At 35.8% G+C, this 22,709-nt stretch overlaps 2 protein-coding genes across 8 annotated transcripts in view; one reads left to right on the top strand and one right to left on the bottom strand.

The window, feature by feature from the left end:
• Positions 1 to 16,965, top strand: part of fnbp1l (formin binding protein 1-like) — a 62,520-nt gene extending 45,555 nt beyond the window's left edge. The window contains exons 6-15 of one of the 3 annotated variants that reach the window (XM_051118232.1): positions 750 to 854; positions 1,036 to 1,164; positions 2,281 to 2,427; positions 4,842 to 5,045; positions 5,495 to 5,647; positions 8,880 to 8,989; positions 9,994 to 10,126; positions 10,404 to 10,498; positions 11,807 to 11,949; positions 14,808 to 16,965. In XM_051118232.1, the coding sequence (XP_050974189.1) occupies positions 750 to 854; positions 1,036 to 1,164; positions 2,281 to 2,427; positions 4,842 to 5,045; positions 5,495 to 5,647; positions 8,880 to 8,989; positions 9,994 to 10,126; positions 10,404 to 10,498; positions 11,807 to 11,949; positions 14,808 to 14,986 (1,398 nt within the window). In that variant the 3' untranslated portion in view covers positions 14,987 to 16,965. The remainder of the gene's footprint in view (positions 1 to 749; positions 855 to 1,035; positions 1,165 to 2,280; positions 2,428 to 4,841; positions 5,046 to 5,494; positions 5,648 to 8,879; positions 8,990 to 9,993; positions 10,127 to 10,403; positions 10,499 to 11,806; positions 11,950 to 14,807) is intronic. The other 2 variants (XM_051118231.1, XM_051118230.1) reach the window with 2 other exon arrangements.
• Positions 16,966 to 17,835: 870 nt separating this feature from the next.
• bcar3 (BCAR3 adaptor protein, NSP family member) overlaps positions 17,836 to 22,709 on the bottom strand; it is an 81,255-nt gene continuing 76,381 nt past the window's right edge. For 2 of the 5 annotated variants that reach the window (XM_051118225.1, XM_051118226.1), the window contains exons 10-14: positions 21,182 to 21,297; positions 20,841 to 21,012; positions 20,642 to 20,753; positions 20,352 to 20,558; positions 17,836 to 18,738 (exon numbers count right to left, since the gene is read on the bottom strand). In XM_051118225.1, coding sequence (XP_050974182.1) covers positions 18,563 to 18,738; positions 20,352 to 20,558; positions 20,642 to 20,753; positions 20,841 to 21,012; positions 21,182 to 21,297 — 783 coding nt within the window. In that variant the 3' untranslated portion in view covers positions 17,836 to 18,562. The remainder of the gene's footprint in view (positions 18,739 to 20,351; positions 20,559 to 20,641; positions 20,754 to 20,840; positions 21,013 to 21,181; positions 21,298 to 22,709) is intronic. The other 3 variants (XM_051118229.1, XM_051118228.1, XM_051118227.1) reach the window with 2 other exon arrangements.

Here is a 22,709-nt window from a genome sequence, read left to right as displayed (position 1 = left end):
GTTTTGGAAACTGAATTTGAGAAACGTGACATTTTACTGGTTTTGGTAACCACAGAAATTTTGAAATGCCATCAGCCCTGTTTGAGATGGATTGTAAATCTGCTGGTTGCACTGTTGTATCAATGGCTGAGTGCAAGTGACCGATTTACAACCTTTCCTCCAGCTGTGACCTGAGATCCAGATATATTGGTGTGTGTTTATGTGCAAGTATAAAACAGAAGAAAGCGACAAAGACCGTTGGCAGTGCACAACTGGAAACCTTCCTGCACCGCATTCATGTTATCAAGCTTTCTCTTTCCATTCCCCCTCTCTCTCAAATTCATACCCTGCGCTGCATTCCTGCATCCTGTACATTTCCTGCCTGTCAGTGCGTCTCACAGACTGTACGGCTGAAGTATTTTTGCAGCTTTATAGTTGCTGCAGCTAAAGGCCAGCAACAGCTGAATCTGGCATTGAGAATGACCATGTCGTAATAACATAGGTATTCCTCGTTCTTGCACTGTCACGAAATGAAACACAGATGCTTTGGAAGCCGTTACCCAAATTTCATTATCGCTCTCACTCTCTGTACTGTTTTGGATGTTTGTTTGTACGTTTATCTGTATTTATGTTGCTACTTGATCAAAACATGACAATTTGTATGACTGTATTTTACGCAGGAAGGCTGTTAATGCTCACGTAGTGTTGTAGGAAATGCATCATATGTGTTTTGACATACCAACATGTCTCCTTCCTTATGGATTTTACAGAGTAAAAAGAAGTTTGAACGGGAATGCAAAGAGGCCGAGAAATCACAGCTCATCTATGAAAGGCTAGACAACGACATCAACGCCACAAAATCAGAGGTGGAAAAGGTAGTTTGTGTGATCCTGATATGCTCTACAAGACTTCTTGAATGAATGTTGTCTGAACCATTTGAAAAAATGTTGTAAAACAGCGCTTGAATGCAGTTTTTGGCCTAAAACTGGAAGTCCTAAAGCCTGAGCTGTGTTCCTGAAGTATTAGTAATACAGATGACCATTCACTCTGTCTTAGGCAAAGTCCCAGCTGTATCTGAGACAACACATGGCGGAGGAGAGCAAGAACGAGTATGCAGCCCAGTTGCAAAATTTCAACTCTGAACAGTGGAAACATTTCAATGCAGCCATCCCTCAAATATTCAAGGTGATGATATATGACCTGATTTTAGTTTCTGATATTTCAGTTCATTTTTTAGTAAGCTTTTAAAGACTATACTTACTAAATAATTTAACAAACTTGTTATTTTAGTATTATTTATATACTGTTAAAGTACTTATTAATGTATTTTGAATTGGATTAATTTGAGGTTTTATTAATTGTTGATGCATTTTATTTTATTTTATTTTAATATTTCTATTTGCTTGGAATTTTTTTCTGTTTCCATCTTTTATTTCATTATTTATTTTAAAATATTTCTTTTTAGCTTTTTTTTTTTTTTTTTAGGTTTAGTTTTAGTACTTCAGAGCTTATTTTATTCCAATTATTTGACAGGGTAACACTTCTTTTTTTTAAGTTAAACTTTTCGTCTAATTATTTTTATTTTATTTTATTTTAAGCTTGGATTTATTTTTCTGTTTTAGTAATTTTTAGTACTTATTTTATTCGAGTTATTTTTTTTTTAAGGTAACCTTATTTTATTTTATTTTATATTTTATATTATTATATTTTTTTATATTTCTATGTAGCTTGAATTTATTTTTCATTTTTAGTCATTTTAGGTCTTTAACCAATTTATTCCAGGTAGTTGAAAGGGTAACATGTCTTTTTTTTAAGTTAAACTTTATTTCTAGTTATTTTTATTTTATTTTATTTTATTTTATTTTATTTTATTTTATTTTATTTTATTTTATTTTATTTTATTTTTAAGATTTCTTTTTAGCTTTTTTTTTTTTTTTTTTTTTTTTTTACATTATTACATTATTTTTTTATACATTTTTTATTAAGTTGAGCTTCATCTAATTATTTAATTTTATTTTATTTTTAAGATTACTTTTTAGCTTATTTATTTTTCAGTTTTAGTCATTTTAGTACTTCAACTTATTTTATTCCAGTTAGGTAACCTTTCTTTTAAGTTAAACTTTTCATCTAATTATTTTTTATTATTTTTTATTTTATTTTATTTTATTTTATTTCAGTTAAAATGAACTATTTTTATCATTTCAGTTAACAATAACACTGTAATAAATTGCATCGGGGAAAGCACCTCGTTTAATTTCGTTTTGTGTATGTAGTTAAACCTCTGTGTTTTTGTGCTTGTAGAATCTGCAAGACATGGATGAACGGCGGACAGTCAAGCTTGGAGAGATGTACCGGAGCTTTGCTGAGGTGGAACGAAGAGTCATTCCCATTGTCTCAAAATGCTTGGAGGGCATGGTGACTGCCGCTAAAAATGTGGACGAGCGTAGGGTAAGTGCTGAAATGCTCTGCAAAGAAGTAAAGTGCCCTACAAAAAATAATTGTGTATTGGTAAAACATCTTTAAATTCCCAAATTACATATTGTCAATAAATACACTGCTGTTAAAAAACAAAAATAAATTCTATTTTAAAATATATTAAATTAGAAAACAATTACTTAAAATTGTAATAATACATCAGATTATTACTGATCAAATTAGTGCAGTCATGGTGAACATGGGGACTTTTTTTTTCAAAAACCTCTTAAAAAATCTTACTGAACTTCTGAACAGTGGTGTGTTTATGTTGCTTCCCAAAAAAAAAAAAAAAACTTGAATTGCCATAAATGGAGGAGGATACATTTTAGAACCAGGTGGTGTAGTAGTGACATCTAACTTGCTTTGATAACTTGCTTTCATCCATGTTGCCTCAAGTAACTTATTACGCTCCATTATGAATTTAAGTAAATGTACCATAATTCTCCCTGAGGTCATTTTGTACCCGTGATCTCCATGGTAGCTGCGGTCCACTTCTTGATAGAAAAAAGGGATTATCAGAGACAGCGAGTGGGCGGGAGGAAGCGAGGGAGTGGATGATTGGGAGCAAGGGAGGATGAGAGAAACATAAGTTGCTAATTTTCTTAGTGCTGTCGCCAGCGCTGATGCTTATGAAAAGGTCGCGTGTGGCGCCGCAACCACTGATTACATTTTGTATCTTACCCTGTTTTAGTCTCCCTCTCTTTCTTTCTCTTTCTTTCTCTTTTTATCCTGGGCTTGTATGTACACCTGCTGTTCAAAGATTTGGCGTCTGTACATTATTATTTTTTTTTGTTATGCACAGCCAGGCTTAATTATTTGATCTAGTAAAAATAGTAATGAGGTGAAATGTTAGTATATAAAATACCTGTTTTCTGTTTGAAATTATTTCCAATTTAAATTGTCCCTATTATGATAAAGCTGAATTTTCAGCATTACTCCAGTCTTCAGTGTCACATGATCATTCAGAAATCATTTTAGTATGCTTAGTATTTTTGTGGAAACAGTGACTCAGTGAAACAATGATAATAGTAATAATAGTATTATTGCACTTTATTTAGTTAATTTTTAAAATAATAATAAAATAACAAATAAAGTGTGATTATAACACTGTTATATTTTAAAATAAAAAATGAGTATTAAATAAAAATAGAATTATTTAATACATTTTAAAATACTTTTTACAAATAATATTTTAAAATATTTTATTTATTTTTTATTTTTTTAAGTATAATTTTTTCAACAAAAAAAATCGGCAAGCTTTTATTATGGTGGGTTGCTGGCAAATGCATTGCCGGTTTTAGCGTCAGTGAATATTTTGCGCTTAGCTCTGAAACAGGCAGTGCATTGTCTGTATTTATGCACATTTATGTGCCTGTATAATACTTGCACAGTAATACAGTTAAGTCGATCTAGAACAGTGATTGTGCATTAAAAGCTGTTAACCATGTAGAGTGATCTGAACTTACTTACACAGTCCATTTTTTCTAAGCGTAAGACTAAGTAACGCAATTAGTTACTTTTTTAAAGAGTAACTCAATATTGTAATCTATTACTTTTAAAAGTAACTTTCCCCAACACTGCCTACAATATCCTGTCACCCTTGTTTTTTCCTCTTTTCCCTTCGCTTTCCTGAATGCATTGGTCGATACTTGCCCTGCCCAGCGACAAACTAATTAGCTCTGATTATGACCTGATGCTGTTTACGCTTTTATTTATGAGCTGCTTGCGTTGTTTTGGGATTTCCTAATGCCCTCTGCTCGAATGCTGAGGTCAAGAGAGGCTCGTAGAGGCTGTTAAACGGGTGACTTGAAGCCAGAGCTCTTTTGTAATCGTACCACACCCTGAACAAACACACAGTCATCCCAGACCAGTTAACCATCCTGCCTCATGCCTTATTTCACAGTTTACCAACACTATAGTACTCACTGTTCCTTCCTTCACATAATATTAGATAAGAGTGGTAGTATGTATTATTCTTCAATGTTAAAGTCTTTTTTTTTGTCCAAGATTTGCAATGTTGCGATGTCTTTTCCCACCATGCAATATATTACTGCTACTGATGGTGTAACATATTAGTAGGGCGCTGGTAAGCATAAGGTCACTGGTTCAGTCCTTAAAAGAATGAAAACAGATTTGTGATCCTTTTTATAGGATTATTTGATGAATAGAAAGTTTAAAAGAACAGTGTTTTTTGAAATAGTAATCATTTCTAACAATATAAATGTCTTCCCCATTGCTTTTGAGCTTTTTAATGTGTTGTTGCTGAATAAAAGCTTAATTTCTTTAAAAACAAAAAAACAAAAAGTACATACTAAACTTTTGAATGGTAGTATATGATTCTTGTATTTGGCTCTATATAAAGGTTAAGCATTGTTGTTGTCCCACAGGATTCTGGGATTGTAGTGGAGTCATTCAAGTCTGGGTTTGAACCCCCGGGTGATTTTCCCTTTGAGGACTTCAGTCAGAACATCCAACGAACAGGATCAGATGGCACCATTGGGACCCCCAAAACGGAAGGAGGCAAACCGGATCCCAAACACACTGTTGGCAGGGCCAAAAACAAACTCTGGCTTTTTGGGAAGAAACCGAAGGTGAGTTTCACAAACATTTTTCATTGCTGAGCAACTTTATGTTCCATTTTAAGGCTCATTTGCTTAGAATAGGTGATAAATTAAGAGACCGTGTGACGTACACGCTCTCTGCTTTGGCTTGTGTGAACAGTAAAGGATTATATGGCTGGGTAAAACTTTAACTTCTGCTTTCAAACCTATTCTGTCAGTACCTGCAAACTTCCTGACCTTTCTATATCTTTTTACGAGCATGACTTCATGTTTTTCCTTTCCTTTGAAAGTAGTTCTTGTTTTTGAAAAGCCTTAATTTGCATGATGTAATGCAAGTTAAAACTTGCTTCTGAGCAACATTTAACAAGCTGGACTTCGTTCATTCAGCCATTTAACTAGCTAGACGAGCGATTTATTGTTTTGCATGTTCATTTGTTTGTGTTTGGTTTTTAGTTCACCTTAAATCTTTGTTGTCCCAGCTTCCCCCATCCATTCCTCCCCCTTCCCTCCTGAGTTTTCCCTCTGGCCATTTCCAGCCTCCTAAATTCCCTACAGAGCGGATAGCTAACCATCTTTCTGAAATGAGAAATGCAAAATCTAAGATCCCATCCTTCCGAGCTGTGAAAAGAGGGGTAAGAGTCGGCCCTGAACTGGCGTGTGTTGGGTTTGCAGTGAATATGACGTTAGTGCTTATGCTTGGGCCGGTTTCTCTCACCCAGGGTTTAGCTAATTCCTGCACGTGAGGAAAATGCGAATCACAATTGTTTTTGAGTGAAGGAATAAGGCTTTATCTGGGTCCAAAGAGCTGTGCCCCTAACTTTAGCTGTGGGGTTTAAATACTAGTTTAATTGTTGCGTAAAGCAGCAGAAGATGGTGGAGGGAGTGTTGGGTGGGTGTTTTTAATTTCTTGCTTTATCCTTTTTTATGCACACAGAAAACAGCCTAGTAGCTCTTTTCCATATACCTGTGTTCACACTGACAGTAATTTTAATCGCTGATGCTCATCTCCAAGACAAATTGCATTGCCTGCACTGTCATTGGAGGATGCCTTATCACACAGTTTATAAACATTATTTCATTGACATAATTGATGTTGCTGGTGCTCTCATTGAAAATTGCAGAAACTTGCAGTTATCTAAATGCTATAAATTGCTGTCATGGTGAACATGTCTTAAAACAGGCTTGAGGATGGGAACACAAATTTACAAACTTAAGGGATGTAACAATTCGCTCAACTCTGGATGCGAAACGATTCACAATACAGATTTCACGATGCAATTTTCTAACAAAATGAGATTTAAGACAAATTATGAAGTCATTTTATTGTTTCCCAGGCAAAATGCTGCACATTTCTTTGTGAAATTAAAGTGTCAAAAAAACAAAACTCAATTAAAATTTTAAAACAAATTCCAAATAAATCAAAACCATACTATATAAAACACTGAGCAAAACTTCAAAACACAAATTCACTTTTTGACAGCAGGTGGCGCTTATGGAACAGCGGCAATATAGTGTTTCCTTGGTTACCGTTGTAAACAAAGCTTCGCTGTGCCTATAAACACTACTTTAATATCGATTTTACAGAGGTAAGATGAGAAGAAAATGCCATCTAAGCTTTCTGAAGATGGTCACTTCCCCTCAGAGGTACATTTGCAGTGCCTTGCGAAAGTATTCATACCCCTTCTTTTTTTTTTTTTTTTTAATGTTTTTATGTTGCAGCCTTATGTTAAACTGGTTTAAATTACTTTTTTTCCAACATCAATCTACACTCCATACACTATAATGACAAAGCACAAAACAGGTTTGTAACAACTTTGCAAATTTATTAGAAATAAACTGAAATTATTCTGTTGCATAAGTATTCATATCAGGTCATATGGGACTCTTGAAATTTAGCTCAGGAGCATTCATATTGCTTGTAGATGTTACTACACTTTGAGTGGAGTTAAACACTGGCAAATTAATTTGAATGAGTATGATTTGGAAAGGCACACTCCTCTCAGAAAAGGTCTAACAGCTGAAAATGCACATCAGAGCAAAAACCAATCCCTGAAGTCAAAATAACTGCCTGTAGAGCTCAGAAACAGGCTTGCGTCAAGGCAAAAATTCTGCTGCATTGAAGGTTCACAGAAGCATGTAGCCTCCATTATCCATAATGGAAGACGCTTGGAACGGCTAGGACTCTTCCTAGAGCTGGCCTCTTAGCCTAACTTAGCAATAGATGGAGAATGGGCTTGGTTAGACTGGTGACCAAGAAGCTGATGGTCACTCTAGTTGAGCTCCATGATCATATATGCAGATGGAGGAAACTTACAGAAGGACAAACATCACTCAGTTTGCAAAGTTGTCACAAGTTTGTTTTGTGCTTTGTCATTATAGTGTATGGTGTGTAAACTGATGTGGGGAAAAAGTAATTCAATGCAGTTTAACATAAGGCTGCAACATGAAACGAGAAGGGAAAAAAAGGGGTATAAATACTTTTGCAAGGCACTGTATGTAAACCCCCTAAACGTATTGTGATCGTTTAACATCTTAACCGAATCGTCACACATTTTTTAAATGATTTTTAACCAGCCTGGGGTGCGTCGTTACATCCCTAACAAATATAAGAGGATTGTCCTCTGGATGTACATTGAGTTTAGTCTGGGAGATTCACGGTTTTAAATAATTCTCCTTTGAAGATCTTTTAATTAGCAGAACAAAGCTTTTTGGATAAATACAAATCAATTTTGTTTACCTAAAATGTTTAACATGAAGTTGTGAATCTCTTTGTAGAAAAATGCCCATCAAAATCATTTTAATTATTTCCAAAGAGTACCAATCTGACCTTTTCTAAACAACAGAGCAAACAATTACAGTACACATATTGTTTGGTGAGGAGACGTTGAGGTTTTTTCTATGGTTTAATATTTGTGAATGACTTTTTAACTGGGTACAGCTATCCTGAAATTTCACAAGCCCCATCTTTGTTTCCTCAAGATTTTCTTGGCTTCTATAGCCAAGTTTCAGTAGGATATCATTGTGCAACAAACCTAATAAATGTTTGCAAATTCAAATTACAATAGTAGCATATTGGATTAATGTCATTATTTAAATGGCCTGTTACGATGTTGACTAACACACTGCCAACTGCCATAACGGATTACCTTTTCTTAGTACTTCAAATTAACTGATTTGAAAACCACATCAGTGTCTACTTCTGTAAAACCAAATGCCACAATATTACCTGTTCTTCTTTTAGCTTCTACTTTATAACTTAGCTCAAACAAAAATATTACAAACAAAGATGAGGTTGTGAGGTTTCAGGCTGGTTCAGGTTTTTGTCCAGACTTCCAAAATGTCTTTCTTATTGTATTAACCATGCTATACTCACAAGAACTGAGCTAAAGTTACATATTATGGTGCCATTCTGTATAAACGTGACTAAAATCAAGTCAGTCAGAATGCATTCGATTGACTGACGTTTAAGCAATTTGTCTTTGTTCTTTTTGAAATGGCGTGACGTAACCTTAACTTCTCAGTGGTCTTTAAAGCTGGTAAGTGATGTGTGTTTTGGACTGCTGTAGTTAGATATGAGGTTTAGCAATAGGTTTGAGTGTTTGGTTGTAAGATGCTATGACTGCTATGAAACTCCTTCCTTCCTCGTGTTGTACAGCTTAAAGATGTCTTTCTTATAGTGTGGCTAAATGTTTATAAACTTTCAGTGGAATTGCAAAATTGGAATGTATGCAAACAAACGGGCCCATTAAACTCTAGGAAGGACATCTCTCTTATGAACAAATGTTTAGACCATGTGCACTCCAACTGGGTCTGGATGCTTGTCGATGCTACTTTGCCTCCAACCAATAACCTGTATTTGTACAGGCGCCAACACTAGAGGATCTCAGCCACCTTCCCCCTGAACAAAGACGCAAAAAACTTCAACAGAGGATCGATGAGCTAAATAAAGAACTACAGAAAGAAATGGACCAAAGGTAGATCATGGAGAGTGCTATTCACTCTATTTATGTATTTATTGAAATATTTTTCTATGTAGCATAGAGTGTTCCCTTAAGTATTTTTATCTTGCTGAGAAAAACATCTTTCTGTTGGCTGAATTTTCTATTTATTCATTCATTCATTTATTCATTCACGCTACCAGTCAGAAGTTTTTGAACAGTATTATTTTTAACTGTTTTCTATTTGAATATATTTTAAAAATGTAATTTATTCCTGTGATCAAAGGTAAATTTTCATCATCATTACTCCAGTCTTCAGTGTCACATGATCCTTCAGAAATCAAAAAATATTTTTATTATCAATATTAAAAAAAAATAATAATAAAAAAAAACTGAAAAAAAATATACTCAGCTGTTTTTAACATAATAAAAATAATAAATGTTTTTTTGAGCAGCAAATCAGAATATTAGAATGATTTCTGAAGGATCATGTGACTGGAGTAATGATGCTAAAAATTCAGCTTTGAAATCACAGGAATAAATTACAATGTAAAATATATTCAAATAGAAAACTAGTAAAAAATATTTCAAAATTTTACTGTTTTTACTGTACTTTGGATCAAATAAATGCAGGCTTGGTGAGCAGAAGAGACTTCTTAAAAAAAAAAAAAAAAAAACTTTTGACTGGTAGTGTATTTGTAACATTCACTTATATAAATGTATTATTTTAGTAATTTATTATTATTATTATTATTATTATTATTATTATTATTAATTGTATTTATTGAATATCTTACTATTCAGAAACTTTTGACTGGTAGTGTATTTATCTATAACATTCACTTATGTTAATGTATTATTTATTTTAGTAATTTAATATTAATATTATTATTAATTGTATTTATTGACTTTTTCATTTATTTATTTTTCCCACCACCTCTTTGTCTGTTTGCAGCATGCATGCTTATAGTTTAAACTGTTTAAACCATATTGAATGGCTCGAGAATAATATCTCAAAATCATAATTGTCCTTATCACAGAGATGCTCTTAACAAAATGAAGGATGTCTATGAGAAGAATCCTCAGATGGGAGATCCTGGAAGTCTCCAGCCCAAGATTTCAGAGACCATATGCAACATGGAGAAACTCCGCTCCGAGATCCATAAAAATGAGGTAACCTTCCCAGAGGATCGGCTTATTGTTGCAGTCTTATAAGGAAGCACAGCCCCCGGGAATGTACATCTGGACAAATTTGACCTAAAACAGCTGAGCGTCTCTGTGTCAGCCCCATCTAGTGGAGGATTGGACATAATGCGGTTTCCGCATCACAGATAATGCCTTTTATCTTTAAGTTTCTCATAAATAAGCCTTTGATTTGAGCAGATGTTCATTAGTAGTACAAAATATTTGGACCTGTATCACTCTTCACCGCTCTCTCTCTCCATCTCAGAGTTGGCTAGCAGAGGTTGAAGGAAAGCACGGATCCCGTAGTGAACGACGGCCCAGTGCAGATGTGAACCACCACGCACCCCACGGCAGAGAGAGGTCTGCATTTCCTGATTACATTATCTACATTCTCAAGACAGACAGACTAATATATCTAGTATACAGCTGTCCCTTTTATAAGTGCCTGGAGTGTTTGTAAATCTGCATAAAAAGCTGTTGAGCTGATCCTGCTGTTCTACATGATTTTTGTAGATATAAATGAGTGGAAACGCACAGCTGTGGGATTCAAATAGTTGTCTAATTGGAATACTGATCATAAATCATTCAATGCTAGGGCAGATTGACTAAAATTTAATATAGCAAGTAGACAGTAAAGATATTTATAATGTTAAAAAAGATTTCTGTTTCAAATATTTTTTTTAAAGCTCTGAATCTTTAAATATTAAGCAATGTTTTCAACATTGATTATAATAAAAATAAATGTTTCTTAAGGCACCAGCATATTAGAATGATTTCTGAACGACCATGTGACACTGAAAACTGGAGTAATGATGTTAAAAATTCAGCTTTGACATCACATGAATATTTAATACTTTTTTTTCTAAAAAAAATATATTGCGGCGTTTTAATTTGTAATAATATTTCACAATAGTACTTTTACTGTATTTTGCTCAAATAAATGTATAAGACTATAAGCATAAGAAACATTTAAACCTATTTTGAATAGTAGTGTACTTGCAGCAAATGCTGCAGTTTACCTTAATTTCATTATATTTTCTTTTTATTTGGATCTTGATGTACGCAAACTGAAAGATGCATGTAATATCAGTGGAGCAGTAGCTTTATGTAGCTTTATTCATTATGTGGCATAGTTTTAATGGTCACACCTAGGGCTGCACAATTAATAGAATTTTTAAACATGATTACAATTACAGATGCCACAATTATGAAACCGTTGAAAGGCACAATTCAAAAAAAAAAAAATCCACTTACATCATTCATCTTTCTTAAGATGTGTGGGTGTGTGTGTGAGAGAGAGAGTCTGTATTTTTCCTACAGGTTATCTTAAGTTTTTTTTTTTTTTTTTCCCCTCATTGTTTTAATTTTTACATTTTTACTTTTTTTATATTTAAAGAAGAAACTATATATAAAAATGTGGCATGCAGTTGCTTCAAACAATGGTATAAAGCTTTTCAAAACATTGTTTAATGTAAATAGTGATAATCATAATTAATAATCGCATTTACAATTTCAAGGAAATAATCGACAATTATGATTTTTGTCATAATCGTGCAGCCCTAGTTGTACCTTCCAGTCGTATTCAAGTGCTTTGCATCTTGACACATCACACCACTGCCTCTAAACATAAAGGCCACTTTAAAGCAATGTTTTTCTTCTTTCTTTCAGCCCTGAAGGCAGTTACACAGATGATCACAGTCAGGAGCATCGGTCTCCACCGCAGCCAGACCCACATGAATTTGATGACGAGTTTGATGATGATGATCCTCTTCCTGCTATCGGCCACTGCAAAGCTCTCTACTCTTTTGATGGTACAAAACACCTCTCATTGAATGTTCCTCGTTTAACGGGATAGTTAACTCAAAAAAACGTACATTTTGTTATTAATTGCTTACCCAAACCCGTAAGACCTTTGTTCATCTTTAGAACACAAATTAAGATATTTTTGATAAAATCTGAGAGCTTTCTAACCCTCTATAGACAGCAAGGGTTTGGAACGACATGAGGGTGAGTAATGACAGAATCTTTGGGTTAACTATCCTTTTAAATAGGCCATAAAATGCAGTTTCAGTTTTTTATATTACGTTTCTCAAGGTTAGATTTTTGCACCAAAAAAGGTCCAGTATTTGCAAAAATGATCATTTTTAGTGTGAAACACACATTTTGAAGCAGTGTTACCTCTTGCGGATGTGAAAGTACACTGCTGTGATTGGCTAAGTATATCATACCATATTGCATGCCCTCATTTACAGTATATCTTGTGTTTTGATATTCAAGATGACAGTCTGTTGTGAAATGTGAAGAACAAACCAAAACTTTCATCTTTCAGTTACTCAGACACGTCATTAAAACAATGTAACAATTCTGCTAAATGTCAGATCCGGGCATTTAATTTGTTGTGAAACTTGCAGTATGTTTTTATTGTCGAGTAGCCTCTTAAATGGATAACTATCACAAACAGTTTTATGACCTATTTAAGAGAAGTTCAGCTCTGTTAAAAACATTTGCGGTATAATGTCAATTAAAAATGTCCATAAAAGCACCGTCTCATCGACTAGTTTCACCCACAGGAATTACTACACTGCAGTGCAATGAGATTTTCTACTAAAATAACTCACTTAAGTGCTTTAGCATAAAGATTTCTGCTTTTGCACTTTCTAAGAAACTTTTTAAACGATTAGTTCACTTCCAGAAAAAAAAATATTGTGATAATTTACTAACCCAGTGTCATCCAAGATGTTCATGTATTTCTTTCTTCAGTCAAAATTAAGGTTTTTTAAGAAAAAATTCCAGGATTTTTCTCCATATAGTGGACTTCAGTGGGGATCAGCGGGTTGAAGGTCAAAACTGCAGTTTCAATGCAGCTTCAAAGGGCTCTACACGATCCCAGCCGAGGACGAAAATGCACACAAACACAAATGCTCGTCTTGCAATAGCTCTGCAATGCGTGTCTAAGACTTCACGTCAGTCTCAGTTTTAGTCCCGTGGTAAATGTCCTTATTAGTTTTTGTCATATTTAGTCAACCTTATACTATTTAGTTTGTCAAGTTTTAGTCGACTAACCCCCCGGTTCACAGACAAGGCTTAAGCCTAGTCCCAGACTAAAATGTAAATCTGAGCTGTTTCAACTGAAAGAAACTGGGCCTAAAAGTTTCAACATTTTAGTTTAGTTTTAGTCGATGAAAACTTGACATTTTAGCAATAAGATTAGGCTATTATTAATGAACCATTAATTAATAAATTAATTTTGGCAACCATTTATAATTTAGTCTTCGTCTTACTCGAATGTACATTTACCTCATCTAGTGTACTGATTTATTATAGGCTTTTTATTATATAAATTGATATCAAAGACTTGCACTCTCTGTCTGCATAATGGAAACTGATGAAACAAACGAAAAGTATTATAACAGTGAAATTCATAATAGCAATTCCAGTAATTCCAAATTGCAATAGCCTGTGTTTCTGTTAAAACAACAGCGTTTGAGTAAGTGCATTTATTCAGCAACCACAATCACAAACAATGTAGTCGAGATCTCATGACAGAACACAGACCGCCTGAATGACGCTTTCATTTACGTTGTGAGCGTGTGCACATGGTTGCCAGATTGCTTAAAGTAAGCAAAACACCAGGCAGAAAACGTATGCCTGTAACAGCGAAGCTCTGATTCAGGGATTTGAACTCTTTGGCAACCGCACATGAAAGCTTGTGTAGTAGAGGTGTGTAAAGCAGTCTGCGATAACATTTCGTCTCCTTTTCTTTGACAAAAATAGGGCGTTTTTTGGTAAAGGGTTTTTGTCTTTTCGTCAACGAAATTGCGTGCTGATATAGTCATAGTTTTCGTTTATTGACCTTATTGTCATCTTGTCTTCGTCTCGTCCTAGTCATAGGAAAAAAGCTTGTCAATGAACATTTTTCATCAGTTTTCGTTGACGAAATTAACACTACTTCATCATGTTTGAAAGGTCAAGCATGGTTAGTTCTTTGTCTGTGTAATTCAGTTCAAAAAGGAAGGGCAAAAAACTCCATCCAACATTGTTTTACCTGTTTTTGTAAAGAGCATTTGACTTACTTTACATGTTTGTTTTGTAAACACTGGGTCGCTACTTCGGCATACAACCTGACTACGTAATGCATGAAGTCGAGCTAGTGCAAGAAGAGCATTTGTGGTTTAAAAGTATGAAAAGTTGTACATTTTTTAGAAAATGACTTATTGCTAGATAAGACCCTTATTCATCGGCTAGAAGCATGTAGAGCTTTTTGAAGCTACCTTCAACCCACTGATCCCCATTGAAATCCACTATATTGAGAAAATCCAAGTGCCTCATTTATCAACAGTGCCTAGAAAAGTTTCAATATTTTGTCCTTATATTTACACACATTCCTATATATAAGTACAAGTTGGTAGATCTCACACTTTCCGTGAAACTGTTCTTAGGCACTCGTTACGCACACATCTGTACGTACGCATTGTTGATAAATGAGGGCCTTGGAATGTTTTCCTCAAAAACCCAAATTTCTTTTCATCTGACGAACAAAATTTACGGAAGTGAACTTGAAGTAAATTGAAATCATTTTCTGTGGTAATCAACATTATGCCATAGTTTCTGTGTTCATCTATGTGACTTAAATTCTTGTTAAAGTACTACAAATGTGTTTGTTCCTCAGGCTCTAACGAAGGCACGTTGGTAATGAACGAGAACGAGGTGCTCTACGTCATAGAGGAAGACAAAGGCGACGGCTGGACGCGGGTTCGGAAACAAGGCGGCGAGGAGGGCTACGTCCCCACGTCCTACGTGGAGATCACACTGGAGAAAAACAGCAAAGGTGCGGTCACCTACATATGACAACACCCACGGCAGCAGCGCCTAGTTATGACATCACACACGGGGGAGCGCGTGTCAGATTTACCGTGACTCATCAAGTGCAGCTCGGCCGACTGCCATCTGTCTTTGTTCACCATGTGAGCCCAAGGACAAACACACACAGACACACTGTCTAAAGTGACGATTTTCTCTGCACTGTGACTTTGCGGCAGCAGAATAATCTGTAGAATTGTAGAGATTTGTATTGCTTTTATTCCATTTTTAATTAGTGCTCAATGCACTGTTTTTAATCACTTTTGTACGGTCAGAGCAAACCTGAACAAAATGCATCAGCTCCTTTTGAATCAAAAAACTGTAAGCTCTCGTGGATTTATGCATGTTGAAACTAAATACACTCTACTTGGAGCGTCTCTCCATTGTTTCTACAGTACAATCGCAGTGTGAGGATACAGAATACATGTACCTTTGACCTTTCACTTCATGCAGTTCTTCCTGTTATTTTCCTCATAGTAGCACCAAACATCTTTCACTTCAGCTTTTCCTGCGAGTGCTACTCTTTTTAAATTTTTGACCTGAAATTAAAAGCATATAATAAATACAATCCAGAGCAGCACTCACTTGAGCTGGCTCTCTAGCGCCCTCTATCTTCTCTGTTGGTGGACCTGTCAATGACTCTGTCCTCTTCTTTTCTCTGTGGCTACAGGTTCCTGATTGGATGAGTGGGGTTCTGTGGTGTTTGGTGGATGGGACTCACTGCTGTGGGTCTGTTAGTGGGGCGGTGGGGCGAATTGAAGACCAAGATTGTGTTGGGGCAGGTTGCATGTTTGCATGCTGTTTGTGTCATGGCCATTAACATCATTCCATTGCAGCAGACGTTCGAGGGGATATCAGGGTGTGCTGGGAGGGCATGGGAGAACGGGGAATGACGCTCTTGAGCAATAACGGAGAACCCAAAAAGAGTCGTTGCCTGGCACTAACATATTCATCAGAATGTCTGTCTGTCTGTCTGTCTGTCTGTACAGTCATCTCATGTTCATCGTAACATGCTCCTGCATGACCCAGCCTTTCATTCCTCATTCCGTTCTTGACCCTTAATAGGATTTAACCACTTTTTTTGTCTCTTTTCTCTATTGACTACATTTCGACTGCATTCCATGTTAACCATGATTACGTTTCAAAAGCATGACCATTCAGAGTAGAGGAAGCATGGTGCTTCCGTAGCCCCACAACAACATCCACCCACTGGCCCCGCCCCCTTTTGCATAGTCTGAGGCTGGAAGGAGCCGGATGCAGTTCTGCATTTGACCAGCAAGGGGAGCCAACAGCATGTAAACAAGCAGAGAAGCGCAAACGAGGACCTCTGAAGACCAACCGTCATCTCTGCCTTAATTACAAGCCTCTTTGTGGAAACTAAAAGCCTGTAGGGGTCCCTCAGTACCCAAAAACAGCTCTCTGCGGTGCTTTTTCCATTTCTCGTCCAGCTGATGTCTCACATGCTAAAAGAACACCGAACACGGTCACTGCCTCCTAACAAGGACCACACGTCTCCAGAATCCGATCTCAAGTGCGTGTATTTGTGAATGTGATTCTTACATATAAAACTGTGTATGCATATGGATGCATATATGCATATGTATATACCTAGTTAGTTTTTATTATTAAACTATGTATTAACATCTTTATTTCAGAATGAATGTTTTTATCGTGACCTTTTTTTTAACTGAGCGAGTGACCTTCAGGCTTTGCTTTTATGAACCGTGCCGTAATCGCTTTGTAACCAGTTCTTCTTCCTGTCTGAACTCTTCTCAATAGGACCCTGGTCTTAACCGATGCACTTTTTACCCCGTTGCATTTGAATTGGAATTTTAGGGAGTGAGTGATGTCGGATGTGAATGCTTCATTTCGTGTGAATGTGTTGTACAGTAAGACAACGTTGACCACTATATACTGGGGTTTGTGTTGGAGCAAGAGCAACCGAGAAATAAATACCTATGTCTGTTTGTCTTGTTCATCTTTTCATTTTTTTTTATTGGAGTTCTTCACTCTGGGTTTAGCCTGATGTATTTTGTGTTTTATATTCCTATTCCTATCCAGGTTTCTAACCTGCGAATACTGTATATGCAGTGCGTCATGTGTTGTTGTAGGTAATATTTTTGTCAATAATACAAACACACACACACACATACGCACTACTGTTGCAGTAAGATTTTTTTTTACCAGATATCTAATGTTTTAGGCAGCAACAAGGCGGCATTTATTTGATCAAAAATGCAGTAAAAATTGTACAATTGTGATGTATAATTACAACATAGAAGAAGTGCTTTGTTTATCAATATTTTTAAAAATAATAATTTATTCTTGTGATGCAAAGCTGAATTTTCAGCATCATTACTCCAGTCTTCAGTGTCACATGAGCCTTCAGAAATCATTCTGATATTTTCATTTAGTGCTCAAGAAACATTTGTGACCCTGGACCACAAAACCAGTCATAAGGGTCAGTTTTTTAAAATCTGAATCACTGATGTGTGTTTTGTTAACAAAGGACAGTATTTGGCTGAGATACAAATACTGGAATTTGAGGGTGCAAAAAATCAAAATATTTAGAAAATCGCCTTTAAAGTTGTCTAAATGAAGTTCTTAGCAATGTATATTACCAATCAAAAATAAAGTTTTGGTATATTTATGGTAGAAAATGTACTAAATATCTTCATGGAACATGATCTTTACTTAATATCTTAATGATTTTTGGCATATAAGAAAAAAATGATAATTTTGACCCATACAACGTATTGTTGGCTGTTGCTACAAATAGAACCGTGCAACTTTTAATCAATTTAACCCATGCTTGCTGCATTAAAAAAAAAAAATCTTACTGATTCATATATAAAAATTACACCTGAGGAAAAAAAATTAACAATTAAAAAGGTTTTATTAGATATTTATGCAATATTTTCAGAATATTTCATTTATGGGTGAATATTTACAGGTCAATAACACTTAATACAATATATTACACAAACTAGCCTTCACATGCGTACACTAGCAATGATTATGTACATCTTTTTCCATGTGGGAATTTAAACATATCAACACTGCTTTGACCAATGGGCTTCATGATATTTCTAAGTGTACAAACTTTACTACCTCGTGTTCCTTCATAACGCTGCGGCTTTGTCTTGAAGGTGCAGTCCATCATCTCAGTCCTCTCTTATCCGTCACTTCATGTGACAGATGATTGAGCACATCAATACACATCCCATGAAGTGTTCTTTCTGCCTCTGGTGTTATCTGTATTTCTTAGGGTGGATGATATATTGGAAATTAAATATATTTAATGTACCCTTGCATAAAGGCTGAACTGGTACCTGCCCATTTCATAAGTGTGGAGCACAGCACACCTCTGGAAGGTGCATATGGAGCAAAGTAGCTGTCCATAGACAAGTGCCATTTGTTCTCATAAATGGCTTCTGACTTGTAATCTGCATGTGATGTTTTGAAGCTCTTGTTCGATTAGAACGTCCTTTTTCAGACGTAGATGACCGTTGGCTCCACAGAGAGGTTCAGAGAGTCTAATATGTATATAAAGTGTCTGGTTTTTCAGAGTTCTGTGTGTTTGACAGGAGGCTCCAGTTTTCTGGACAGGGCTGTAAGGATGAGTTTGAATTTGTCGTATCGCTCTGTTTGGTCCACGGCCGCCCCTCTGCTGCCCCAGAGCAGACGCAACTGGAAATCAGTCCTCAAGATCTCCAACATGTCATCATTAGGTTGGAAGCCTAGAGAGAGAGTCAAATAAAACATTAAAGAATGATTTTTGGTAACGCTTTACAACAAGTTTCAAGTTCAAAGTCATTTGTTTTCTTTGCACACAAAAAGTATTCTCATAGATTCATAATATTACAGTTGAACTACTGACGTCAGATGGACTTTTTTTACGATGTCTTCCTACTTCCTGCTAACTTAAATATTACACATTGTTATATTAAAATATTACTCTATCCTAACAAACATTACATCAATGGAAAGCTTATTTATTCAGCTGTCAGATGATCAATTACAAAAATTGACCCTTATGACTGCTTTTGTGGTTCAGGGTCACCTTTCCCTCTGATTTTTGGGATAAATTATGGGTAGGGTTAGGGGTAGTTTTTGGACAGTAATGCTGTTCCAGGATCAGCAAAAGATGTTGATCCAGGAACATGACTTGGTAAAATCACAGCTCATTTATTCAGATTTCAGATGATGTCTAAATCTTAATTTAGAAAAACTGACCCTTATGACTGGTTTTGTGGTCCACATTTGTCGAAGATCTTATAGGTTTGGAATGACATGAGGGTGAGTAATTAATTATCACCCTCATGATCAAATTATATATATATATATATTTTTTTTTAAGTTAGACTATACCTTTAATTTATGTGTGTATATACTTTAGCTAATGTCAAATTAGTCTGTTTTAAATGTAAAAATATTTATATTAGTATATACTGAGATTAACCTTAATAAATGCTAAGCATTGTTTGTTAAAGATACCAAACTGTAAAATGTAATATCTTTTTCTTATTCTTTCTTTCTTTTTAGTTTATTTTAACGTTTAGTACAAAAAAAATGTAATTTTATAATGAACCAGTTGGTAATTATACTGATTTAAGTCTCCAAAAACTTAAGTACATATAACTGTAGTAGTTCATTACGAGTCAGACATGACTAAACTAATGATAACTTGTTCAGTACGTGAATTATGTTCATTTAGTAACTGCTCTAAAGGATTTTTTAGACTGTTTGAGAGATTCTTTTAAAGAACCAGCTCATTAGAGTCTGATGTTTGTGAATTAGACTACATTGTTCATGCTGTGTGCTTGTTTTGGTTAACTTTCTGAGGGAACTCATGATTTAAAGGGATAGTTCACCCAAAAAAGAAAAATTCTGATTAATTACTCAACCTCATGTTGTTCCAAACTCATAAGCCCTTTGATCACTAATTAAGATATTGCATTGTGGTCACATGGGCTATTTTATTGATGTCCTTATTACCTTTCTGTGCCTTGAACGTGATAGTTGCATTACTGTCTGTGCAGGGTCAGAAAGCTATGAAGATGAATGAAAGTCTTGCAGGTTTGGAACAACATAAGGGTGAGTAATTAATGACAGAATTTTCATTTTGGGTGAAGTATCCTTTTAAATTCTGGATTTTATGACTATGAACAGTTTTACTGCAAACCAGTTTCAGTCCAACGGCGTATGAACATTCGATCACAATTGCATGCTGCCGCATGAAAAAACACGCAATCTTAAAGGCCATATCTGTAAATGTGTCTGGCTCTCCATTTCCCTCAAGTTAAAGCATCATGTTATGTTTGAAATGACTGTTGTAATGTCCTTGTCTTACCCTGGAGGATCCGCTGTGCGTTGCAGGTGTACGTGTCTGCATTGCGTGCAACAGCACGAGCGCCTTCCAGGTGCCGGAACATGATTTCGCAGCCTTGGTCGTTGCTCTCCCAAACGTCCATACCCTCAAAAGTGACCGCAGGCCTCTCCATCAAAGTGAGCAGTGGCATTAGCAGCGGAACACTGGCATTGCTCAGTGGGATTTCAGCTGGAAAGACAAAAACAAGAACTTAACTAAAGGTGACCTACAGTATGAAGGGCGTTTGAAATGTTTTATTGTCAGAAACTCACCACTTCCTTCATAGAGTCCTTTGTAGAATGGTTTCAAAGATTTCTCATAAATAATAGCAGTCTGCGTGTATTTTCTTCGCAGGCTAGTCCAAGTATGATCCAGTCTGGTGATCTGTGCATACAAGAAAGGTCACAAATTAAAGACACTGAGGAGGAAAGAAAAATCTCTAAGTAGCATCTAGAAGGAGTTGCTGGGTACCTGAGGCATATCCAGTGCTTTCATTATAGAGGAAAAGGCGTAAAGGTCTCCCATGGAGTCTTTCAGCTCCAGCGCGACCAGAATGATCCGGTTTAGGGTGGCTGCTCTCTCCTCCAGACTTCCTGTGCAGCCCAGGATATCCACAGCAACTCCAATCGCCATAGTATTATGCCTGTTTAAGAACCAGCCATGTATGTTAAATGTGGGGCCTGCATGACTTTTGTTAGTTCAGCATATGTAGGATGTTCATGCAAGAGTTAACATTCTCTAAAAGAGTTATCCACCCTTATGAGTCATCAGAAATCTGTTTAATAGATCATGTGTTGACAGCAACTGTTTACCTTTCCATGAGGTCCTGCCGCAGCTGTCTCCCATGAGGAAGGGTCACCAGCTCCAGTCCAGAGGTCACACCCATTTGACCTTTCACCTCCTCTGATACATTTAGTATCCTGGCAACCTGTAGCATGTACACACAGCATTCGCATCAATTAACATTGAGAATCGAAAAGCATTGCACAGAAGCTAAGCTAAATTTGGGCTGTTGGTGGGTCGGCTGTTTTTGGTCTTGTGACTGGCATAATCAGCCAGCTTAAAATTTAATTCCCGTACACACAGACAAATCTGGAGCTGCTTTCGAAAGCAGAAAGACGTGGAGAAGTGGATAGTCACATGTGTAAGAGTCATTTTGGGTCATTTTTTAATTGGATTCATCTACATTTAGCCCCTGCTGTGTGGGACAACTGTGGTCTTGTCCTTTGGTTGACTGGAAGAACCAGTCTCCAACGTGACGAACAGGCTGACTCACGTAATGAGACTGTAATTACAGACCTGTTGGTCATGATTGTATTCAGTAAGTGGGTGTGGATGGCTGTCCCTAATTCTGTTTTCATCTGTCGTGATTTTCTCCTTTTGTTGAATGCTTAGTTTTGCTTTTTATTTTTCCCTCCTTACTTTTCCTTCCCGTTTTTTGAAACCGAAAGCTGTCTGATATACAACATGTGATGGATAAGCTGTGTATTATAATACTTAAGATTTGCATATCAATATTAGCTTTTGTAATGTGTGTACTACTGTTAAAATTGGAGATTGTAATATATATATTTTTAAGAAAGTCATACTTTTATTCAGCGAAGATGCATTATTTGATCAAAAGTGACAGTAAAGATAATTGTTCTTTATCTATTGAGGGTCCAGTTTAGTTATCTATTAGGTCTCATGAACTATTACATTTAACTACACAGTTCATTTCTACATGTTTAACACATTTTTAGTATTTTAAGTAGTAGAGATTATATTAATATATCATTAACAAACATAAATTAGCAATGAGCAATGGCATATTTGTAAATAATACGAATTTCCTGATAATTTATTCACCCCCATGTCATCCAAGATGTTCATGTTTGTCTTTCTTCACTTGAAAAGTAAGGTATTTGAGGAAAACATTCCAGGATTTTTCTCCATATAGTGGCTTCAATGGTGGCCAATATGTTAAATGTCCAAATTGCAGTTTCAGTGCAGCTTTAAAGGGCTCTACACTATCCCAGCCGAGGAATAAGGGTCTTATCTAGTTAAACAATTCGTCATTTTCTCAAAAAAAAAAAAAAAAAAAAAAGAAAAGAAAATATCTAAGATTTTTATAACCACAAATGCTGTAGTTCAACTTCACATATTACATAGTTACGTTGGAAGGTCATGCATGTTTACAAGCGAACGTGCAAAGAAAGTCAAACGCCCTTTACAGAAAAGGTAAAAGAATGATGTTGGGCAATTTAAAAGTTGGAGGAAAAAATAAGGTGGAGTTTTTTTGCCCCACCCTACCTTTTTGAACCGGAGTACACCGATGAAGAACTAACCGTGCGTGACTTT

Source organism: Labeo rohita, chromosome 8 (genome assembly GCF_022985175.1).
Source record: "Labeo rohita strain BAU-BD-2019 chromosome 8, IGBB_LRoh.1.0, whole genome shotgun sequence".
NCBI classification, from domain to species: domain Eukaryota; kingdom Metazoa; phylum Chordata; class Actinopteri; order Cypriniformes; family Cyprinidae; genus Labeo; species Labeo rohita.
This window is presented reverse-complemented; position numbering and strand designations above follow the sequence as displayed.